Raw genomic sequence first — 16972 nt, 5'->3', positions numbered from 1 at the left:
GTGGCAGCAGGTGTAGCCGACTCAGTGGACATGGGCACTGGGGTTTGAACCTGCTCCAAGATGGGTCCCTCCCCAGCCACTTGGCTGAAACCTTCAGGAGCTCTACAGCTGGCAAGGGGTGACGAAGGCCGGTGATGGCCATCTCCTGAAGGTGCTCCCCAGTGCCCCCAGTCCAAAGTGTGGTTCCCTAGAGGTGTAGGAGGAGGGTCAATGGGACAACGAGGACATGGAGTGAGAGACCAGTCAGGTGACAAGGTCTGGAGAACGGACAGCCGAGCCTGGCCATTCCTCCCAGAGAGCTCACAGCCTGAGGCTGGGTCACACCCCAACATCTGCTGAGGAGGCAGGTGTTGGGCAACCCATGCCTTACGGCACCACCTGGCACCTAAGACAGTCAGATTCAAGCAATTAATATCGATACATTAATTGGTTTCCTCGCGCCGGGACAAAAGCCGGGGGCGGGCGGGCGGACATGGCTCCGCCAGGATCCCGACATGGCCGCGGGGCGGTTGTCTGCCCTTCCCCATTGCCGAGCAACGGCCGCAGCCGCCCGCCGGCCCTTCCTGTCCCGGCCCCGCCGCCACGGAGCGGCAGGGAGGGGTCCCGGGGCGGCCGGAGCCGGCCGAGGTGGGTGACCAGCTCAGGGCAGAGGGCGGGGAGCCCCGGGGCCCGGCAGGCCGCGGGGAGAGGTGAGGCGAGGCTGGCAGGGAGTGCTGCCGCACCCCCGGGCGGTCAGCAGAGCCCACGGCTTGAAATATTACAGCGATGTAGCCAGGCGTGGTGTGTGTCCCTCTGTCGTGTGCCTGTGCACCGACGGTGGGATCACCACTGGCAGATTTTGTGCCATCAGGGTGCCTGGGTGTAGGGAACATGACCTTGTCAGCCCGACACTTGTGGTCTGTAAAGGGATGAGATGCGTAGCTAGGGTCGGACAGGATGAAGCTGGAAGGGCTGGCATCCTTTCTGGCCTGGAAATACATGGCTGCTTACCAAAAACTGTGACCAGTAAGAATAATTATAATGGTTGTTTCTGAATCGAAAGCCTAAGGCAGGCAGCTCCCAGGCCCATGTTATGGTCTGTGACCCTGAGGGTTCAAAGACTTTAATACAGCCTTTAATGCTGCGCAGTCTGCTGAGCTTAATTACGCAGAGACATTCCACATTAACTCCGCAAACAAACAGTTTTAATGCCTAACCATTAAGGATCATGTTTCCAAAAAATCTGCCTCCCATAGGTATAAAGATGAGCAACGGTGACACATAAATCGTTGGAAGGAGCCAGGGCAAACACGAAGCCTTGGTTTATACACGTGTGTGTACTGGGGCTGCCCTGCAGCGCCGGGGCCACCACACGCCTCTGCTGGAACGGTGAGGTCACAGCGGCAAACCCTGGTTCTGAGGGGAGCACCATCATTCCTGGGTGCCCCTCTGCAACAACACTAGGTAGGTATTAAACTTTGGTGTGGCCGCAGGCAGCTGCAGCAATATCTGCTTTCTGGAAGAACGTCTGCAAACACACAGGTGGATTTCCAAGTTATTAAAGACTGGGCCAAAAATAGAGCCCTCTGGGAATACAGGCAGCGCTCCACTGAATGAAGAGACGGGCTTTCATCCAGGCACACATCTGTATAGAGCACAGGAGTGAAATTTGCATTTGTTCATTTAGATCAATGCGTAATCTTAGAGTTAATTTTATAATATCACTTCAAGAGCTTCTGTTTATAAGTGATACAACTTTTTTAAAGGCAGATAAATGTTCTTTGTTGGTTAAAATATCTTGTTTTCTTTGTACTTAATTACCTGGAAATCTGAGGCTTACGTTTGTTATATCCAGGCTTGGTGAGACAATTTCCGGCAAACTGCTCCCTGAACACCAGAGGTATGTAAGATGTGCCATTAATACAAGCTGACATGAAAAATCACCAAAGAAGGTTTCGTTGTTCAGACACTGCTAACAGCCTAATTTATAATTACCTAGCACAGACCAGGATAGCACAGTTTACCTTGTACTGGATTCATGTACAACAGTATCTTTCACTGAAACACTGCTAATAGCAACACTTAGCAATGCAGAGAAGACAAAGCTAACTGCAGTCCTAAGCTGACTCATCCAAATGCTTAGCACGGCTACTTTCAGTTACATATTTTTTTTTAATTTAATAACCTTTTCCAAATGATTTGAACCAACTAGTAGAAAACTTGCTTAGTTTTGCATATATATATACATACACACATTTAGTATGTAACATACTGCTGTTTAATACGCAGGAAGCAAAGAAATCTCCGAGGAAAGAAAGTGAAAGCAAAGACAGCAAAGTTTTCCTGGGACCACTGTGACACCTCATTAGCTTTGTGTGCAAGCTTAGCAGCAAACCCCCAACTTTGTGGGATCTGAAACAAAGCACTGACTGTAAGAGACGCAGCAAGACTACTTTTCCTTTTGTGATGTTTTATGTAAGTTCTATTGCATTGTGACTGGACTGCAGTACTTACCATGTTTTACTTTCCTGTTCTCTACAAACACCTCACCCAAGGAAAGCTCTCACTAAACATTTGACTATGGTCTGCCCAGAACTCTCAAATCTGGCTTCTTAAAAAATGGGAATGAGATATTCTGACAACTTGAAAGAAAATTCAGATTATATATATCTATATCTCTCGATATATCTATATATATCTGGCAAAGATTACTTTTCTTCCGGGGGAAAAAGCTCTCATTTTTGACAAATTGAAAATTTTCCACAGGAAAAGCATCCGTGGCCAACTCAGTTCTATATTGCATTGAATACTTCCAGGTGTGACATGTGCCCTTAGTGCCTGTAGTGGTTTGGAAGGCAGAGGATATTTTCTTTCTGGAGTCTAGATCTCCAGGCTGAAGATTCTCAACCTGAAAAGAAAGAGTAAGGATGTCACCCCTGATAATATGATGTGAAGGAGCTTTGTTTAGGATATGTCCAACTGATTTGGTATTTCTGTTGTTTGCTACTTTCTGAGTGAAGGGAAAGGTCAGTATGTTAATGCCGTGCCAGAATGGTTCTCAACACAAACACTCTGCTGTTATCCAAGACATCCTCCCCTTCAAACATAGAGGCTAATTTTTAGGGAGCAGCTTAGTAGGGTTTCAGGAAATTAAACCAGCAACACTCAAATCTACAGGTCCATAGGACCAGGTCTTCAGGAACTGGGGAGCACCTCTCTGTAGGAATAGCAGAAGATTATCAGCAAGTTAGATCTGCATATTCCAAAAGATGGAAAAAAAGCATTTGAAGTTTGAAGCATTTGAAGGAAGTTTTCCCTACTGCTTCCTGATAGTTTGCATTTGGCTTTGTAATCCTTACAAAGGGAAGCTTGTTCAGGGCAATGTGATGCATTAGTAGGAAGGTTCAGCAGTGCAGCAGTGCAAAACAAGTCTTGCTAGGCATAGTTATGGCCATTAGACTGAAGGCAGTTGAAAAAAAAAAACATCCATGAATTACAACAGTTTTAGGACAACTACTACTGTAGCAGGCTACCTCTAAGAAGGAGTAAATACAAGAGTGGAGACATACAACTTTTCAGCAGTCAGTGCTTTGTGCTCTCTTACCAGCTATCTGGAATTGATGCCCTTCTAATATGTTTCAGCTTAAACACAGCTGACTTCTCATTAGTGGACCATGGAAACACAGGGGTAACATGCTTTGAGAACACACAGAGTGACACGTATTAAGAATACAGTGAGGCTGATGACTGCTAGCACAATCTGTGGCATTGCTTCCTTCCTGACAATTCTGTTTTCTTTCAGCTAGTAAGATGGAAGTGATGGCAGATGACTGTGATACACGAGATATCTTGAAGCCTCTTGTGTTCCGTCTCCATGAGAATGCCCCTGCAATAGTCCGTGAGGTTTTACTGGAACGTGGTTGGACTGAATTTGATCAAAAGGAGCAAGATGACACAGACTGGAACTTGTACTGGCGGAACTCACCTTTTCGTATGACAGACCACCACAGCATCAAACCGTGGCAGAGACTCAACCACTACCCAGAAGCTGTCAGAATAACCAGAAAAGACTATTTGGCAAGGCATCTGAAACGTATGAAAGGAGCATACGGATCAGCTCTGTATGAACTTAGTCCAGTGTCATTCATTATGCCCAATGACTATGTCAAATTTATAGCTGAATACAGCAAGGAGAGACAGTCAGTAGGCAGAAGACCTAGCTACTGGATTTGCAAGCCTGTGGATCTCTCCCGTGGAAGGGGCATACTCATTTTCCAAGACATTAAAGACTTGGTATATGACTGTACAGTCATTGTGCAGAAGTACATTAGCAACCCCTTACTCATTTCAGGTTATAAATTGGATCTTCGCCTCTATGTGTGTGTCACCAGTTTTTGTCCCCTTACCATTTACACTTACGAAGAAGGACTGGTGAGGTTTGCGACTGAGAAGTTTGACCTCGGTTCTCTGGACAATGTCTATGCCCACCTAACGAACACCAGCATCAACAAATATGGAGCTTCCTATAAAAAATATAAAGAAGGGATTGGCTGTGGCTGCAAATGGACATTCAGCAAATTTCGTTCTTACCTTCGAATTTTTGGGGTCGATGACTTGCTTCTGTGGCAGAAGATCAATAACATAGTGATTCTCACCTTGCTTGCTGTAACCCCTTTACCAGTGGCTTCCAATTGCTTTGAGCTCTTTGGCTTTGACATCCTGATTGATGACAAATTCAAGCCGTGGCTTTTAGAAGTCAACTACAATCCGGCCTTGTGCTTAGACTGTTCCATTGATGACACTGTGAAAAGACGACTTCTTCATGATATTGTTGAACTGCTGAACTACAAGGAGATTGACACTCTCAGGCGGAATGAAATGACTGGGTCAAAAGCTGTCAGAAGACGGGTGCCCTTGAGAACAGCTGGTCTGAGCACCCCAGAGGAGGATCCTGGCTTACTCACTTGCTGGAAAGTGGCTACATCTAATTCTGCTTCTCCAGTACAACCTGCCCTGCAGACTGCAAGAGGATCAATTCATAAGGTGGCTTCCCTGACCAAGAAAACTGTCAGAGCACATCCAAGGAAAACACTGACTTCCCAGCTGCGGGAAAAGATGAACAGGCCAAAAACATCCTCACAAGCAAAAACTGAAGATAAAAACAAACTCCCAGCTGTACATTACCCATGCAGTTCTGCCCAGCTCAGTCACTGGTTACCTACACCCGATTTCCGCAACTGCAAGATAAGCACACATCCCTATTTCCTCTCAGATAAAGACCAGAGGCCTATCTGCCAGGTAGGAGACTTTGTCCTTATTTTTCCTTTCAATGAAGCTGCACTTCGGGCTTCCAGGGATAGAATAGATGTAAAGAGCATCATAAAGGAAATAAACAAATTAGTGAGCAAACAGTTGCTGTCAAAACAGCAGAATACAAAGAAGGGGGTAGGCTATTTAACTTCTGTTTAATTTCATGACATTAGGTTATATAGACATACCATAAATGACATCTTTAGCTTGAAGGAGGTAGATATATACTGAAATTTTTTTAGAAAGAGAGAGATCTCAAAACCACACAGAATTTAAAAATTGTAATTTAGCAATTACCATCAGAGATTATTTTTGAAAATGAAAGCACTGAATAATTCTTTAAAGTAATCCACAAATAAAAATGGAGAACTGCATTTCTCAAAACATCCTCAGAGACGCCAGTGTTTGTTTATTATTATATCAGAGATCTTTGCTTCTTTTCTTTTCTTGACTAAGAGGGCCTTACGATTTGAAAAAGCTGGTCAGCTTACACCGGGGGGGCATTCAACGTGCCCTCAGTTTACAAAGGTGCAGGTGATATGAATGACACAAAACTATCACATTTTTGAACAACCCAGTGAGCTTCCTGACATTCATTTCCATGGGTTAATTTTGTATTGTATGAAACAACTTTCATTTTATGACCTGTAGGACTCTGTAGAAATTCTTATGGAAAGTAAGCTTAAATATATAGTGCTCCAGTATTTTTTTCAGATAAACTCTTGATAAACAAGGCCTTGTAGACTGCATGAGTAAGAAAAAAAATAGGCTTCCCAAGGTAAGAGAGAAATTTGATAATGGAGGGCAGGATATAAACTGCAAGTATACTGTTTAGAGGACCAGATCAAATCTCTGTCTCACAGACTCAGAATTAGCCACTTGAGGGGTACAGCAGTTAGGCTGCTTTGTTTTGCTTGCAATAAAACTGATCAACTGAGCATGGAAAAATACTAACATTGAACTGAAGCATTTGAAATTGTCAAATTACTATGCTTCCCTTGTACACCTTTGCTGCCCCCAGCTGTCTGAAAGGGAAGTAACTGTTCAGAAGTTACCCACAGTATATTATAAATTTGTCTCAAAACTGAGGCCAAATAGTGGCTATAGCATGCTTCATCTAATGACAGAAAACCTATGGAGAGAAGTGGGGTTTCCCAGCTGTGTTCCGTCTTCCTGAAGGTTTCATAAAAGTGTGCTCACTGTACACCTTCCAGAACAAAAATCATAGTAAGCTGGCTTTTATGAAGTAGGCAAGTGTAAAACAAACAAGAGTAGGCAAATAACAAGGCAAGTTTTTGTACTACTATAGAAACAAAGAGGATGTCAGCAATATTAAGTGGAGAACAGGGATCTTTTGTTAAAAGAAATTCCTGGGAATAAAAGCAGTTGTCCTTTAGAAACATGTATTTTCCCAACCAATCTGAAAGCATTAATCACATTCACTGTTTTCATGATTGTTAATTGAGAAAAAAAGACAAAACACAAAAATGTGTATTTTTTTAGTCAGAATAAAGCAGCACTGAACTAAAATTCATAGTGAAACACAGAGAAGATTGATCTCTTGGATTTTTTTAATTAAGTCTTTCCTTTTACAAAACACAAAATGAAGTTTCAGTAGTAAAAAGCACAAGTTTATAAATTGCTCCTTTGTTATAAAGGAGTAAAGGAAAAACTGCAATTTCATTATAACACCAGCTGACATCAAACCACATGGAAGTTTAGAACTCATAATTCCTAAACTACAGCATGTGTATGATCAATACTAACAACACTGCCTTCTCTATTCAATCTATTTCTTCCAAAGATGATCTGTAGTTTGAATGGTGATTTGTTGGTAATCTGGTCCACTGGAAACTGAAGAGAAGAAAGAGCAACTCCATAATCTTGCAATTATTTTGCACTATAGGTATGAGAAGAGGCTAAAGCAGCATGCTTTGAAAGTGTTTTTGTTGCTGCAGGAATTTGAAGGGCATGAGGAGATAATTGGTCTTCTCAGTCACTGGGCAGGTAATGAGCTGAGCTCTACAGGGGAAATGCTTCAGTGCTTTGTAAGAATTCAAGACAGATGATGGACAGGCAGTCTACTGGGAAGGCAGTTGAAAGCAGCATCTGATAAATGATTAATCCCTCTAGGAATTAAGTTTAATCCAAAGAGCCTTGAAGCTGTAGAGATTCACTGACCAGAAATATTTTTACTCTACTGGAAAAATAGAGGCGGTAGTGGGAGAGGTTAATTAAAAAACAAAGCAACACAAAGGAGGTCTGAGGAAAGACTTCTAGAGAAAGAAACAGCATCTGTTTCATCTGGAATAATGACCAGGATGGAATAAACATTAGAATTTGTTTTCAAGTGTGCTAGGCAGAATTCTTAGATTAGGATCATATCATTACTCAATAATTTAGGTTGGGAGGGAGATCTAGAGGGACGACTGTTCACTCAACTGCTCGGGTTTTGGCCTAACACACAGCTCCTGCTAAGGTTTGATGCATGCTGGAATGTTTTACTCCAAAGAAGCTTTGTAGTGGGGGTTCCTATGCTGTGATCCCTACTTGAAGTCACTTCTGTAACTAACAGGAAATCAAGGGAAAGTGTGATCAGTATCATGAAACAAACACTTTGATGAGAGGTACTATGGGCATTTATTTTAATGTTGCAAAAAGACAGCATGACTGCATTTCTTTCAAGTCTTGCTCAGGAGGCATTTCATCCAGGTAAGGTTATTTCCAAAATAAGCACCAGTCACTGAGACAAATTAAATTTCAACTGTACAGATTCCACACATTTTCACAAGCTCTATATCTAGGCATAATAACCTTATGTTCAGCCTTTTAATCACAGAATTGCTGAGGATCTCCTTCTTTATTCCCTCCCATCAGGTATTTATACACATTGATAAGACCTACTGAGCCTTATCTAGGTCTGAGAGCCCCAGCTTTCTTGCCTCTCCTGATATTACAGCTACTTTAGTCTCTTGATCATTGTCATGGCCCTTCTAATCCTTCCTCTTCCTCCATAACCCCAGGACACAGAGATAAGTTAGTCTCCAGCTATTAAGCTATTTATATATTATTATTGGTGGCATATGATAGTAATTCATATAGAACACAGTTTAGGAGTACTATCCTTAGATTATTTCAATAGAAATAGTGGTTTTCACTATTGCACGTGTTCTAATCTTAATTAACAGGAACAGAAAAGCATCAGAGGCATAAGAAAGGAGTCTTATAAACTGACATACATGTTTAGAGGAGAAAGAGATTGAATACCCCACAGAAAATGGGTTGAACCACTTACGTACAGTGCAGCCCTTACAGGGGAGGAATCACTTCTTATCTAGGATATTACCCTCTTCATCTTTGATTCAAATCCGTCCAGAGGAGTACTTGGTTTCCTGTCTGCCATTGCAGTACATGGTCTTTACAGTTCCACCTGGGTACTCCCTCCTCTTGAACTGCGCAGTGTGAATCTCCTTCTGGCCGTTACTGAATACCACTGTTTTATCTCCGTTCCTGAAAGCAATAGCCACAAATAAATTGATCAGAAGGCATTGCCTGTTATTAATCTATTTTACTAAGCTGCTGCCTAATATGACACAATGAAAGTGGAAACTTCCACAGGTTACAATTCACTTCAGAATTTACATGGTGTATCATTGGAGATCAATTATCACAATATGATTCCAATACAAAGGTGCTTTTGTACATAGGATAATACCTAATGGTATTATCCACCCTATGGATGATGGGATCTGCATTTTATATGAATTCTTCATGCAGGGATCTTAAGCCATTTTGCAAACAGGAAACCCCTTTCACAACAGTATGTTCCCTAAACACAGAAGAGGCATGTGTAAATCTGTCCTATTGTTATTTGTCTTTATTTTACAAGGAGGAAATAGAGAGACAATATTTGAAATATCTTGCCCAAGAACAGAAAGTGAGCCAAAAATCTAGGAATAGAGCCCAGGAGTCCTCATCCCGAGTCCTTCAATACCTACACTGTTCACACAGACAACTGGCTCTCCTTTTTCTTGCAAGTTACTCTGCAGCGCTGGCCAGATGTACAGAGTAAATGCAAAGTTACATGGAACTAAATGAGGAATATTTCACTGTCACTTTGCCAATGATAAATGGTCACCTGTGATTCAAGGTGGAAGTGAACAATTTTCAGTGCCTCATTGTAACAAAACCCTTGTTATCTTCCAAATCCCTTCTCCTTTCATCTGTGAATTTCCCAGTCATGCAGAATTAACCAGTTCTACATGTCGGTATCATTGAACCCATGCCCAGTGCATAGTTCTTGTCTTTAACAGGAGACTTACTTTTCTACTTTTACTACTGTACCATCTGGGAAAAAAGTTTCCTCAAATCCATCACTACAGAGGCATTTCACTGTGTGATCTGGGATCACGATTTCTTGTGCGCCATCAGGATAATGTTTTTCTGTGGAAAACAAGATGTAAAAAATCCGTTTAGAATTCTTTCACAATGCTTTACACAGAACTAGATCCAATTTTCTTTAGACATTGGAATGTATTTAGACATTTAGGGTGGAAATGATACTGCTAAAGAAATTAAAGAATCAAATAATCATATAAAAAATAGAAGAGATGCATTTACACTTGATTATTATCTTTCTTTGTAGGAGGAAAGAAAGAGTAAAGTGATGGACTGTACTGAAAATCAAATGCAAAGGCAAAGCAAATTAAGAAAAAAAAAAACAATCTTCTGGAGTTGGACTCATACACCACTTTCATAATAAAATCTTCCTGTACATATAGTTCACATTTATGAGCTTTTGCATACCTATCTGGTTATTAGGGAACTGCAGCACCTCCAGGCCATCTGGATAAGCAGTGTAAGTTGTCTGTGCATCTGTATAATAATAAATCTGGAAGAAGAGTGAACTGTTTGCGGCATGCTCACAATATTTGCATAAGCAGATTCAACCATAACAAAGTGCTTAAAAATAAGCCAACTTGAAAAAGTCATTTCAAGATCATTTTCCATATCTGCCATACCTATAAATAGTTATGTTTGCATTTCAATTTTTTCTTCTCGTTCACCCCCCTCCTTTTGACTGTGTCTAGAAGTTGCTACTTTCCTCTGTAGCACAGATCAGAACAGTGCACGCATGAGAGTGATCTTCCCACCTCCCCATGGATGGGAGCTCTAGCTCCAATCCACGCACTATTAATTTAAAGTGTTCACATTGCTGCCAAGACCTTACTCATCTCCACTCTAGCTCACACTTATTAACTATTTATATATACATAATGCCAAGAGTGAAGAACCCCCAGTGCTACCTACCCTAAAATGTAGGGTAAACTGTCATTCCTTCAGAAGGCTGCCCCTGCACTTTGCCTTCTTTCAGTTTCCTTTGATCTGCTTGGCCAACTACCCTATTGTCCCTTTATGACTGTTACCTTCACCTCTTTCCATTCTTTGCCTCTTTCCATTCTTGTCCTTGTAGATGGAGCAGCCTCCCTGTTCAGTGTTGCGAACCCAACTCCCTTCCTCACCAATTTCTCCCAGAAATGATATATCAAGATAAATGATACAAACTTGTTTGAAAAATCACTTAATCATCTAATTTTCCTTAAAAACAAACAAACAAAACAACAACAACAACAAAACGCTACTCACCACTCTCTGATCTGGCATGATCTTTACATCTCCATTGAAAAATCTAATCATTGTCATCCTTTTATCAGCACTGATCTCTTTTTTAGTACCATTACAGAAAGTGATGATATGACGTCCATCAGTAAGCACCTCTTTTACCTTCAAAAACATAGAGCATGTAAGGTAAATGAAGTCAAAGGGAATGGGTAACACTGCCCTGCCTTCCAATGAAAATGGAGCTTGAAGTAACTCAGTGAACCCGCTCTAGGCCTTTGTATTTCAAAAGCTCTCTGTGTAGCACAGGTACATTTTTTGCCTCATTTGTGTGTAAAAGAGATCAAAATCAGACATTATCTTTTTACAAAAGGATCTAATTTCAAGCATTTGGATCAAATTCCCACCCCATCACCTTCTTTTCTGTTAAGCAAGACAAGACATACAGCCATGTGGCAATAGTGAAGCCATATAGGTTGTTCCTCGACTGACTTCAGTTAGTTACTGTCTCTACCATTTTCGTATATGCTAGTAAATATCCCACAAAAGTCACCCAGCAGACATAGGTTCTGAATTGTGTGAACCAAAATGACTGAACTTGGTGTATGAATACAGACAGCTGACATACATTAAGAACTATTTTATTCCAAGTAACATAAGCCCATACAGACAATCAGTACTGCAGAATTGAATGTGATTGCATGCAGAGATCCCCTACAAAATTGATCAAGACTTATTAAATGAGTGGCATTAATGGCATCAGTATCTGTTCTACAAACAAGAAATGAGGGGAGACCTCATCGCAGTCTACAACTTCCTCGCGAGGGGGAGTGAAGAGGCAGGTGACCTATTCTCCTCAATCACCAGTGATAGAACCTGCGGGAACGGTGTTAAGCTGAGGCAGGGGAAGTTTAGGCTGGACATCAGGAAGAGGTTCTTCACCAAGAGGGTGGTCGCGCACTGGAACAGGCTCCCCACTGAAGTAGTCACTGCACCAAGCCCGTCTGAATTTAAGAAGCGATTGGACTGTGCGCTTAGTCACATGGTCTAAAATTTTGTGTTTACTTAAAACAAAAGGCACTGCTACACGATATTCCACTTAGTTTAAATGAGAGTTAATGACTCAGTTCCCATTTTGACTTCTCTCTAGTTGCACAAGTCTAGTCCACCCATCAATTTTAAGAATCAAATCCAGTGGTAAAAAAGTCAGAATGAACTTTTTTCTTAGTTATTTTTCTTTCAAGGATCAAAACAACAGATACTGTATTTTCTACTTCTCTGAGAAGGAACTGTGGTTGGTAGAAACTTTCACAGAGCCCATCTCAGCATTAGAGCTACTCCAGGTGTGGCGAGCTGTGTGTGACAAAAGACTTCTCCCACAAGTGGTGTCCAACTGGCACAGCTCACTGACATTAGATTCACTTTCAAGGAAAGAAAGGAACGGCCTTAAATCTTACATTACTAAACACCATCACTACCCCACTAGAACATTTTCAAGGAGGCAGCTGAAACAAAAAGGCCTCAGTGAAAGTCATAGAGCAAATCCAGGTGGGAGATGAGAGAATTTGTTTACTTGATTTCCAGCCTGTCAATATTATGTATTTCTTGACATTCATAGTGTGAACTTTACACTTGAGCTCTACTTTCAGGAAAGGGCTTTTCTTTTGAGACTTAATTCTCTGTGACTACTTGAAGCTGTGATTCCTACCGATTGCAGCTCTTCAAGCACCCTAATTTATCTCACCTTTCCATCACGATACTCTATTTTTTCCTTCACCTCTTCCTCACTTTTTCTTCTTTCTTGATGTAACATTGACCTTCTAGATAATATTGATTTTGGAGGCAATATCTGTGAAAACATCACAGTCATAACAGCTTTTAGTCATAACTAGAAGTGCTGCACGTTAGCTCCAATTAACTTCAGTTAGAAAAGCAAAAGATAGCATACAGAAAGTCGAAAAATAAGGGAATAACAGTGTATTCTGTGGAAACTGCACTGTAGGAAGTGTAGAGAATGAACAATTGAACAAAATTCTCTCTTAATACTGGGTTACTGATTTGCAAAGAAAGGTGTGTGTATTAGTTAGATCCACTCTTCCTAAACAAATTACATGGTTCTTAGCTGTATGTAATGCTAACTATGCAACTAAAGGCTATTCAGGATGCTGCACCTCCAATTTACTGTTACAATGAGTTGTCTTTGCACTGTCTGGCAGCGTAAAGGAGCCTTAAGTTAATTGACAACTGGCACATGGCATCCAGAACAGTTACTAATTAATGTTAATTACAGTCTGAAGATATGGCATGTTTTAACCTGTGGGATCCAAAGGAACTGGGAGTACTGCTCCCTGCAGGGCAATGATATGCTCCAATAAGAAGCTGTAAACACTGTGCTCTAAGTTGCCAGATCCATCCCCAAATCTCTGTGTTCATTGCATAGCATTCTCAGTGTTTTCCACAGTGGTCTCTTTTCCCTCTAAATATAACTTTCTTCAGTTCTCTGTTCCCTTTCTAATACAGACTTCATATGCATAGGCCAAGGCAGTTTGAAGTATCTGCTGCTTGCCTCTGTATATCAAGGTATGCCCAAAGGACAGAGCATACTTTCACAGTGCTGCCTCCAGAGCACGCTAGCAATGCCCAGCAACAGATGGAAAAGCCACAGATATGAGGACTCCGAAGCCAGAAGTGGCACTTGAACACTAGCAAAAAATAAAAATCAAATGTCATCCTGCTTGCTTCAGCTTTGTGCTGGAGACAGGCACTTGCAGATGCAGTATTCCTTCAGCCTCCATAATAAAAACATTTTCAATTTCATTAGAAAACAGAAGGTGCAGGTTGTTGTTGTTGTTAGTGGTGGTGTTTCTTTGTTTTTGTTTCTTTTCCCCAGGAGATTATAACCCAGTCTCAGATTAGTCTCAGATTAAAGGTTCTGAATTTTATAGTGGACATGAAGGAAATGGGAATGGAAGATTTTCTTACTGTGTTCCATTTGATTTCACAAATGGAAAGAAAACAGTTACTGATCATATAAGAGCTAGAACTGTAAGTTGGTCAAACCTTTGCTTCATCATCCAGAAAAGCAGAATTGCCTGTAGGTACATTGTTGTCATAAGCAGTTATACCACTTTTTCTCTGTGTGGTCACAAAAGCCACTTCATTCTGAGATTTTAGCATTTTTTTTCTGTCTTTTTAAGATTAAGAGTTTCTTCTTCCCGAGCCAAAATTAAAATGTTAACTAGCAACATAAATCTATTAATGTCAAGTGTTCATGCAGGAATATCTTGATAAAGAAATCTACTATGTTATTTGTAAGTCATTGCAATATTATTTTAAAGACTCTGCTCATCATGGGTAGAGGCAAGAAAATAAAGCCAGGAGAGTACTGTTGCCAGCTAAATCGGAGTTAGCATGCTGTATATGAAAACCGAGATCACAGACAGTGAATTATTTTATACAGTTTCTTAGTGATATACCTGTATTTCTTCACTATTACTGCAGAGTGCAAAGCTGCAAGTGTTATTGCTGTGTGTATTTGAGAGGGGCGTGTCTTCTGAGCTACCTGAAATGGACAAAGGCTTGCCTATAGAAAAAGCAAAGTAAAAGGGATTATTGAAAGGATAAGAAAATTGGCAATCATGTTTCCACACCTACCACAGAAGGCTTTTTGTTTGTTTGTCTGTTTTTGGAAGATGCTAGCTCTCAGATTCTTGCAACATATTGCTTGTTATACCGATGGTTTTTGCTTGCACCATCCTCTCTGAAGGTGCTTTGTCCTGAACCAAAGAGAAGAGCAGACCACCTCCATTCTCCTACCTTCTGGGCTTCCAGGACAACAAATTCAGCATGTAATCACAGACAACAGTGCAATCTGTTCTCCCTCTCTTGTCAAATACACATTCTTTTTTTACTTGTCACTTTTACTTTTTTTTACATGTCACAGGAGAATTTTAGTGACAACATATTGCCTACTAGCCAAGGGTTGGGGATCAAGTCATTTGCAGATGACTCTAAGCAGACAGGAAGTTGCCACATATCTTACCTTTGACATAAGACGACGAGCTAGGCCCCTTAAAGATACTCAGACATGAGCCAGCTCCAGGTGGTTTCCTATCATCCGTTCTCCTCCCACTAGGTGAGGGCTGACGTACAACCTGAAGTAACATGGAGAAGTTCTGACACACTGTTGTGTTTGGGAGCTATCAGTGACACAGACGGAGAGTGCTCCTCCTTTTTAGCAGTTTAGCTGTCTGTGCGCAAACCAGATCACTGATACAATGCCTGTGTTTGGTCTTGGTTCAGGCTTTTGTGAAAAACGAGGCCTGGGTGAAAGAGCTGAAAGAGGCCCCAGACAGGGCTCCCTCCCTCCTCCTCTTAGGAGCCACATTTTAGCTGTGGCTCTTGCTCTTGGTGCTTGTTGGGTTGCCATGTCACAACAAGGCACACAATATCACAGGCACGCCCATGTCTGGCCATGCACATCATCACTACAAACCCCTACCCTGACCGGCAGGCTGACTTCCTGGCATGACCTGCCTCATCACTATGGACTTTTACAATTGGGATTCTGGCCTGACTCTGACTCCTATCCCCAGCCAGCCCTGCTCCCTGGCTCGGGTGGTGGGATGGGCCCAGGCAGCTGGGGTCCTGCCCTGCCAGGCCCCATGGGGAGCCCCTGCTGCTCCCAGCCCCTAGGCCCCAGGAGTCACTCACCCCTACAGTGCCCTGAGGCCTGGTGCCGTGAACATTTTCTGAGGGCAAGGGGGGCAGGTTTCAAATTGTTCACCCACACTCTGGCCTGAAGGTGCGCAAATAAATCAATGTATGAGCAGTTCCTAAGATCATTTCTGGCAAAACCAGTGCAATACCAGGACAAGAAGACTAGGCAGCAGCTTTGTGAGAAATATGATCCCAATCTACCTTCTGAACAATACTGTGAACAGAAAATAGAGGCTGCCTAAATAGACCTTGCCACTGACTGACTTTTTTCTGATTCAAAAGGTATCATTCTTCCCTGGTGAGGTGTTCTGCCAGTTGGTGCTGTGCTTCTGCCAAGGGAGCAGTTAGATGGTTTCTTTTCTTGATGTTCCTTTGTTACAAATCTCAAAGGATCAGCCTTTTGCACAGAGCTTTTTATTGCCCAAAAGATTTAAATACATTTGCATTAAGTTGATATAAACATAGCATTAAAATCCTTTTACAGCAGGTGGCTCATTAAATTTTTAAACTTTTAGGAAAATGTATATTTGTGTATGTGGGTATACACATGCATATTTTATACATAATTATCTATTTGGGCTCTTAGCTTGCTTCCCACAGTTCTCTCTACTTGGACAGTGGTGCAAGTTAATGATAATCCACAGGGCACATCACAAAACCAACAGCTGCTTTCAGGCTCCTGTCCCTCAGTCCAACACCCTGCCAGTCACAGACAAAGGTATCCTTCCCTGGGATACCATGACTGAGCTGATCCAGTAAATTATGTGAGAGTTCATTTTTACTTGCCAGATGGCCACACTTTTTAATCTTGCTCTCATATCTCCCTATCAATCAAGGCTGATGCAAGCCCCATAGGACCCTAAAACAGATGTAAGCCACTGAAGGGAAAAGAGAAATCAAGAGTTTCAAACATACGATAGCAGATAGTTGACTAGGAAGATCACAATTACACAACATCACTTCCCCAGTTTTTCTCAGAGACATTAAATCAGATCACACAGGAAACATAAAATATTCCTGGCATGACCAGCATAAGAGATATTGGATTGACAGAACAACTGCCAGGGGCCAAGACCTGCAAAGTAAGCATTATGTTGGCATAACAGGAAAACTGAGGTTGCACTCTCAAGTCAGACCTTTGAAAGTCCTGCACCTAACACAGAGATTCCTGCCAGTAGAGACAGTATGGTCACAACGTTCACATTGCTAAAGCAGTCCCAGGAATGGCAAGGGAAGATGTGTGAGCCTATCAGAACAGATAGCAGAAGAATCTCTAAAGTACTGAGCCGCTGAATAACTAAAGAAGTGGGCACGTGATGGTCAGAAACACAAACATTCAGAGAAA

General features: G+C 41.8%; 2 protein-coding genes across 9 annotated transcripts; one reads left to right on the top strand and one right to left on the bottom strand.

Annotated features, from left to right (window-relative positions):
• Window positions 1–537: 537 nt before the first annotated feature.
• On the top strand, window positions 538–6036 carry TTLL2 (tubulin tyrosine ligase like 2). Of its 8 annotated transcripts, none has more exons than XM_040553331.1 (4): window positions 538–627; window positions 1236–1443; window positions 1835–1879; window positions 3782–6035. In XM_040553331.1, the coding sequence occupies exon 4, from the start codon at window positions 3790–3792 to the stop codon at window positions 5446–5448; it is 1659 nt and encodes a 552-aa protein (XP_040409265.1). In that variant the 5' UTR covers window positions 538–627; window positions 1236–1443; window positions 1835–1879; window positions 3782–3789; the 3' UTR covers window positions 5449–6035. The 8 variants fall into 8 exon arrangements, with proteins under 8 accessions (XP_040409265.1, XP_040409266.1, XP_040409264.1 ...); XM_040553332.1 differs by having other exon boundaries at window positions 563–631; XM_040553330.1 differs by lacking the exon at window positions 538–627 and adding an exon at window positions 669–1005.
• Window positions 6037–8382: 2346 nt separating this feature from the next.
• LOC121068429 (centromere protein J-like) lies at window positions 8383–11161 on the bottom strand. Its single transcript, XM_040553611.1, has 4 exons — window positions 10936–11161; window positions 10096–10180; window positions 9612–9732; window positions 8383–8799 (listed from the first exon to the last, which is right to left on the bottom strand). Exons 1-4 carry the CDS (start codon window positions 11083–11085, stop codon window positions 8652–8654), a joined length of 504 nt encoding a protein of 167 aa, XP_040409545.1. The 5' UTR covers window positions 11086–11161; the 3' UTR covers window positions 8383–8651.
• Between the last annotated feature and the right edge of the window lie 5811 nt (window positions 11162–16972).

Source organism: Cygnus olor, chromosome 3 (assembly GCF_009769625.2).
Source record: "Cygnus olor isolate bCygOlo1 chromosome 3, bCygOlo1.pri.v2, whole genome shotgun sequence".
NCBI classification, from domain to species: Eukaryota; Metazoa; Chordata; class Aves; order Anseriformes; family Anatidae; genus Cygnus; species Cygnus olor.
Note: the sequence above shows the minus strand (reverse complement) of the source record. Positions and strands in the feature narration are given on the sequence as shown.

Bases quoted from the DNA above. Each gene is read 5' to 3' on its own strand.
- TTLL2 (XM_040553336.1), top strand. From the start codon at position 3,790: ATGGAAGTGATGGCAGATGACTGTGATACACGAGATATCTTGAAGCCT.
- LOC121068429 (XM_040553611.1), bottom strand. From the start codon at position 11,085: ATGTTTTTGAAGGTAAAAGAGGTGCTTACTGATGGACGTCATATCATC. The intron at 9,733-10,095 runs GTATGCAAAAGC...TGTTTTCCACAG, and splicing joins GTTCCCTAATAACCAGATAG to AAAAACATTATCCTGATGGC. The intron at 8,800-9,611 runs GTAAGTCTCCTG...TATTGCTTTCAG, and splicing joins ACAGTAGTAAAAGTAGAAAA to GAACGGAGATAAAACAGTGG.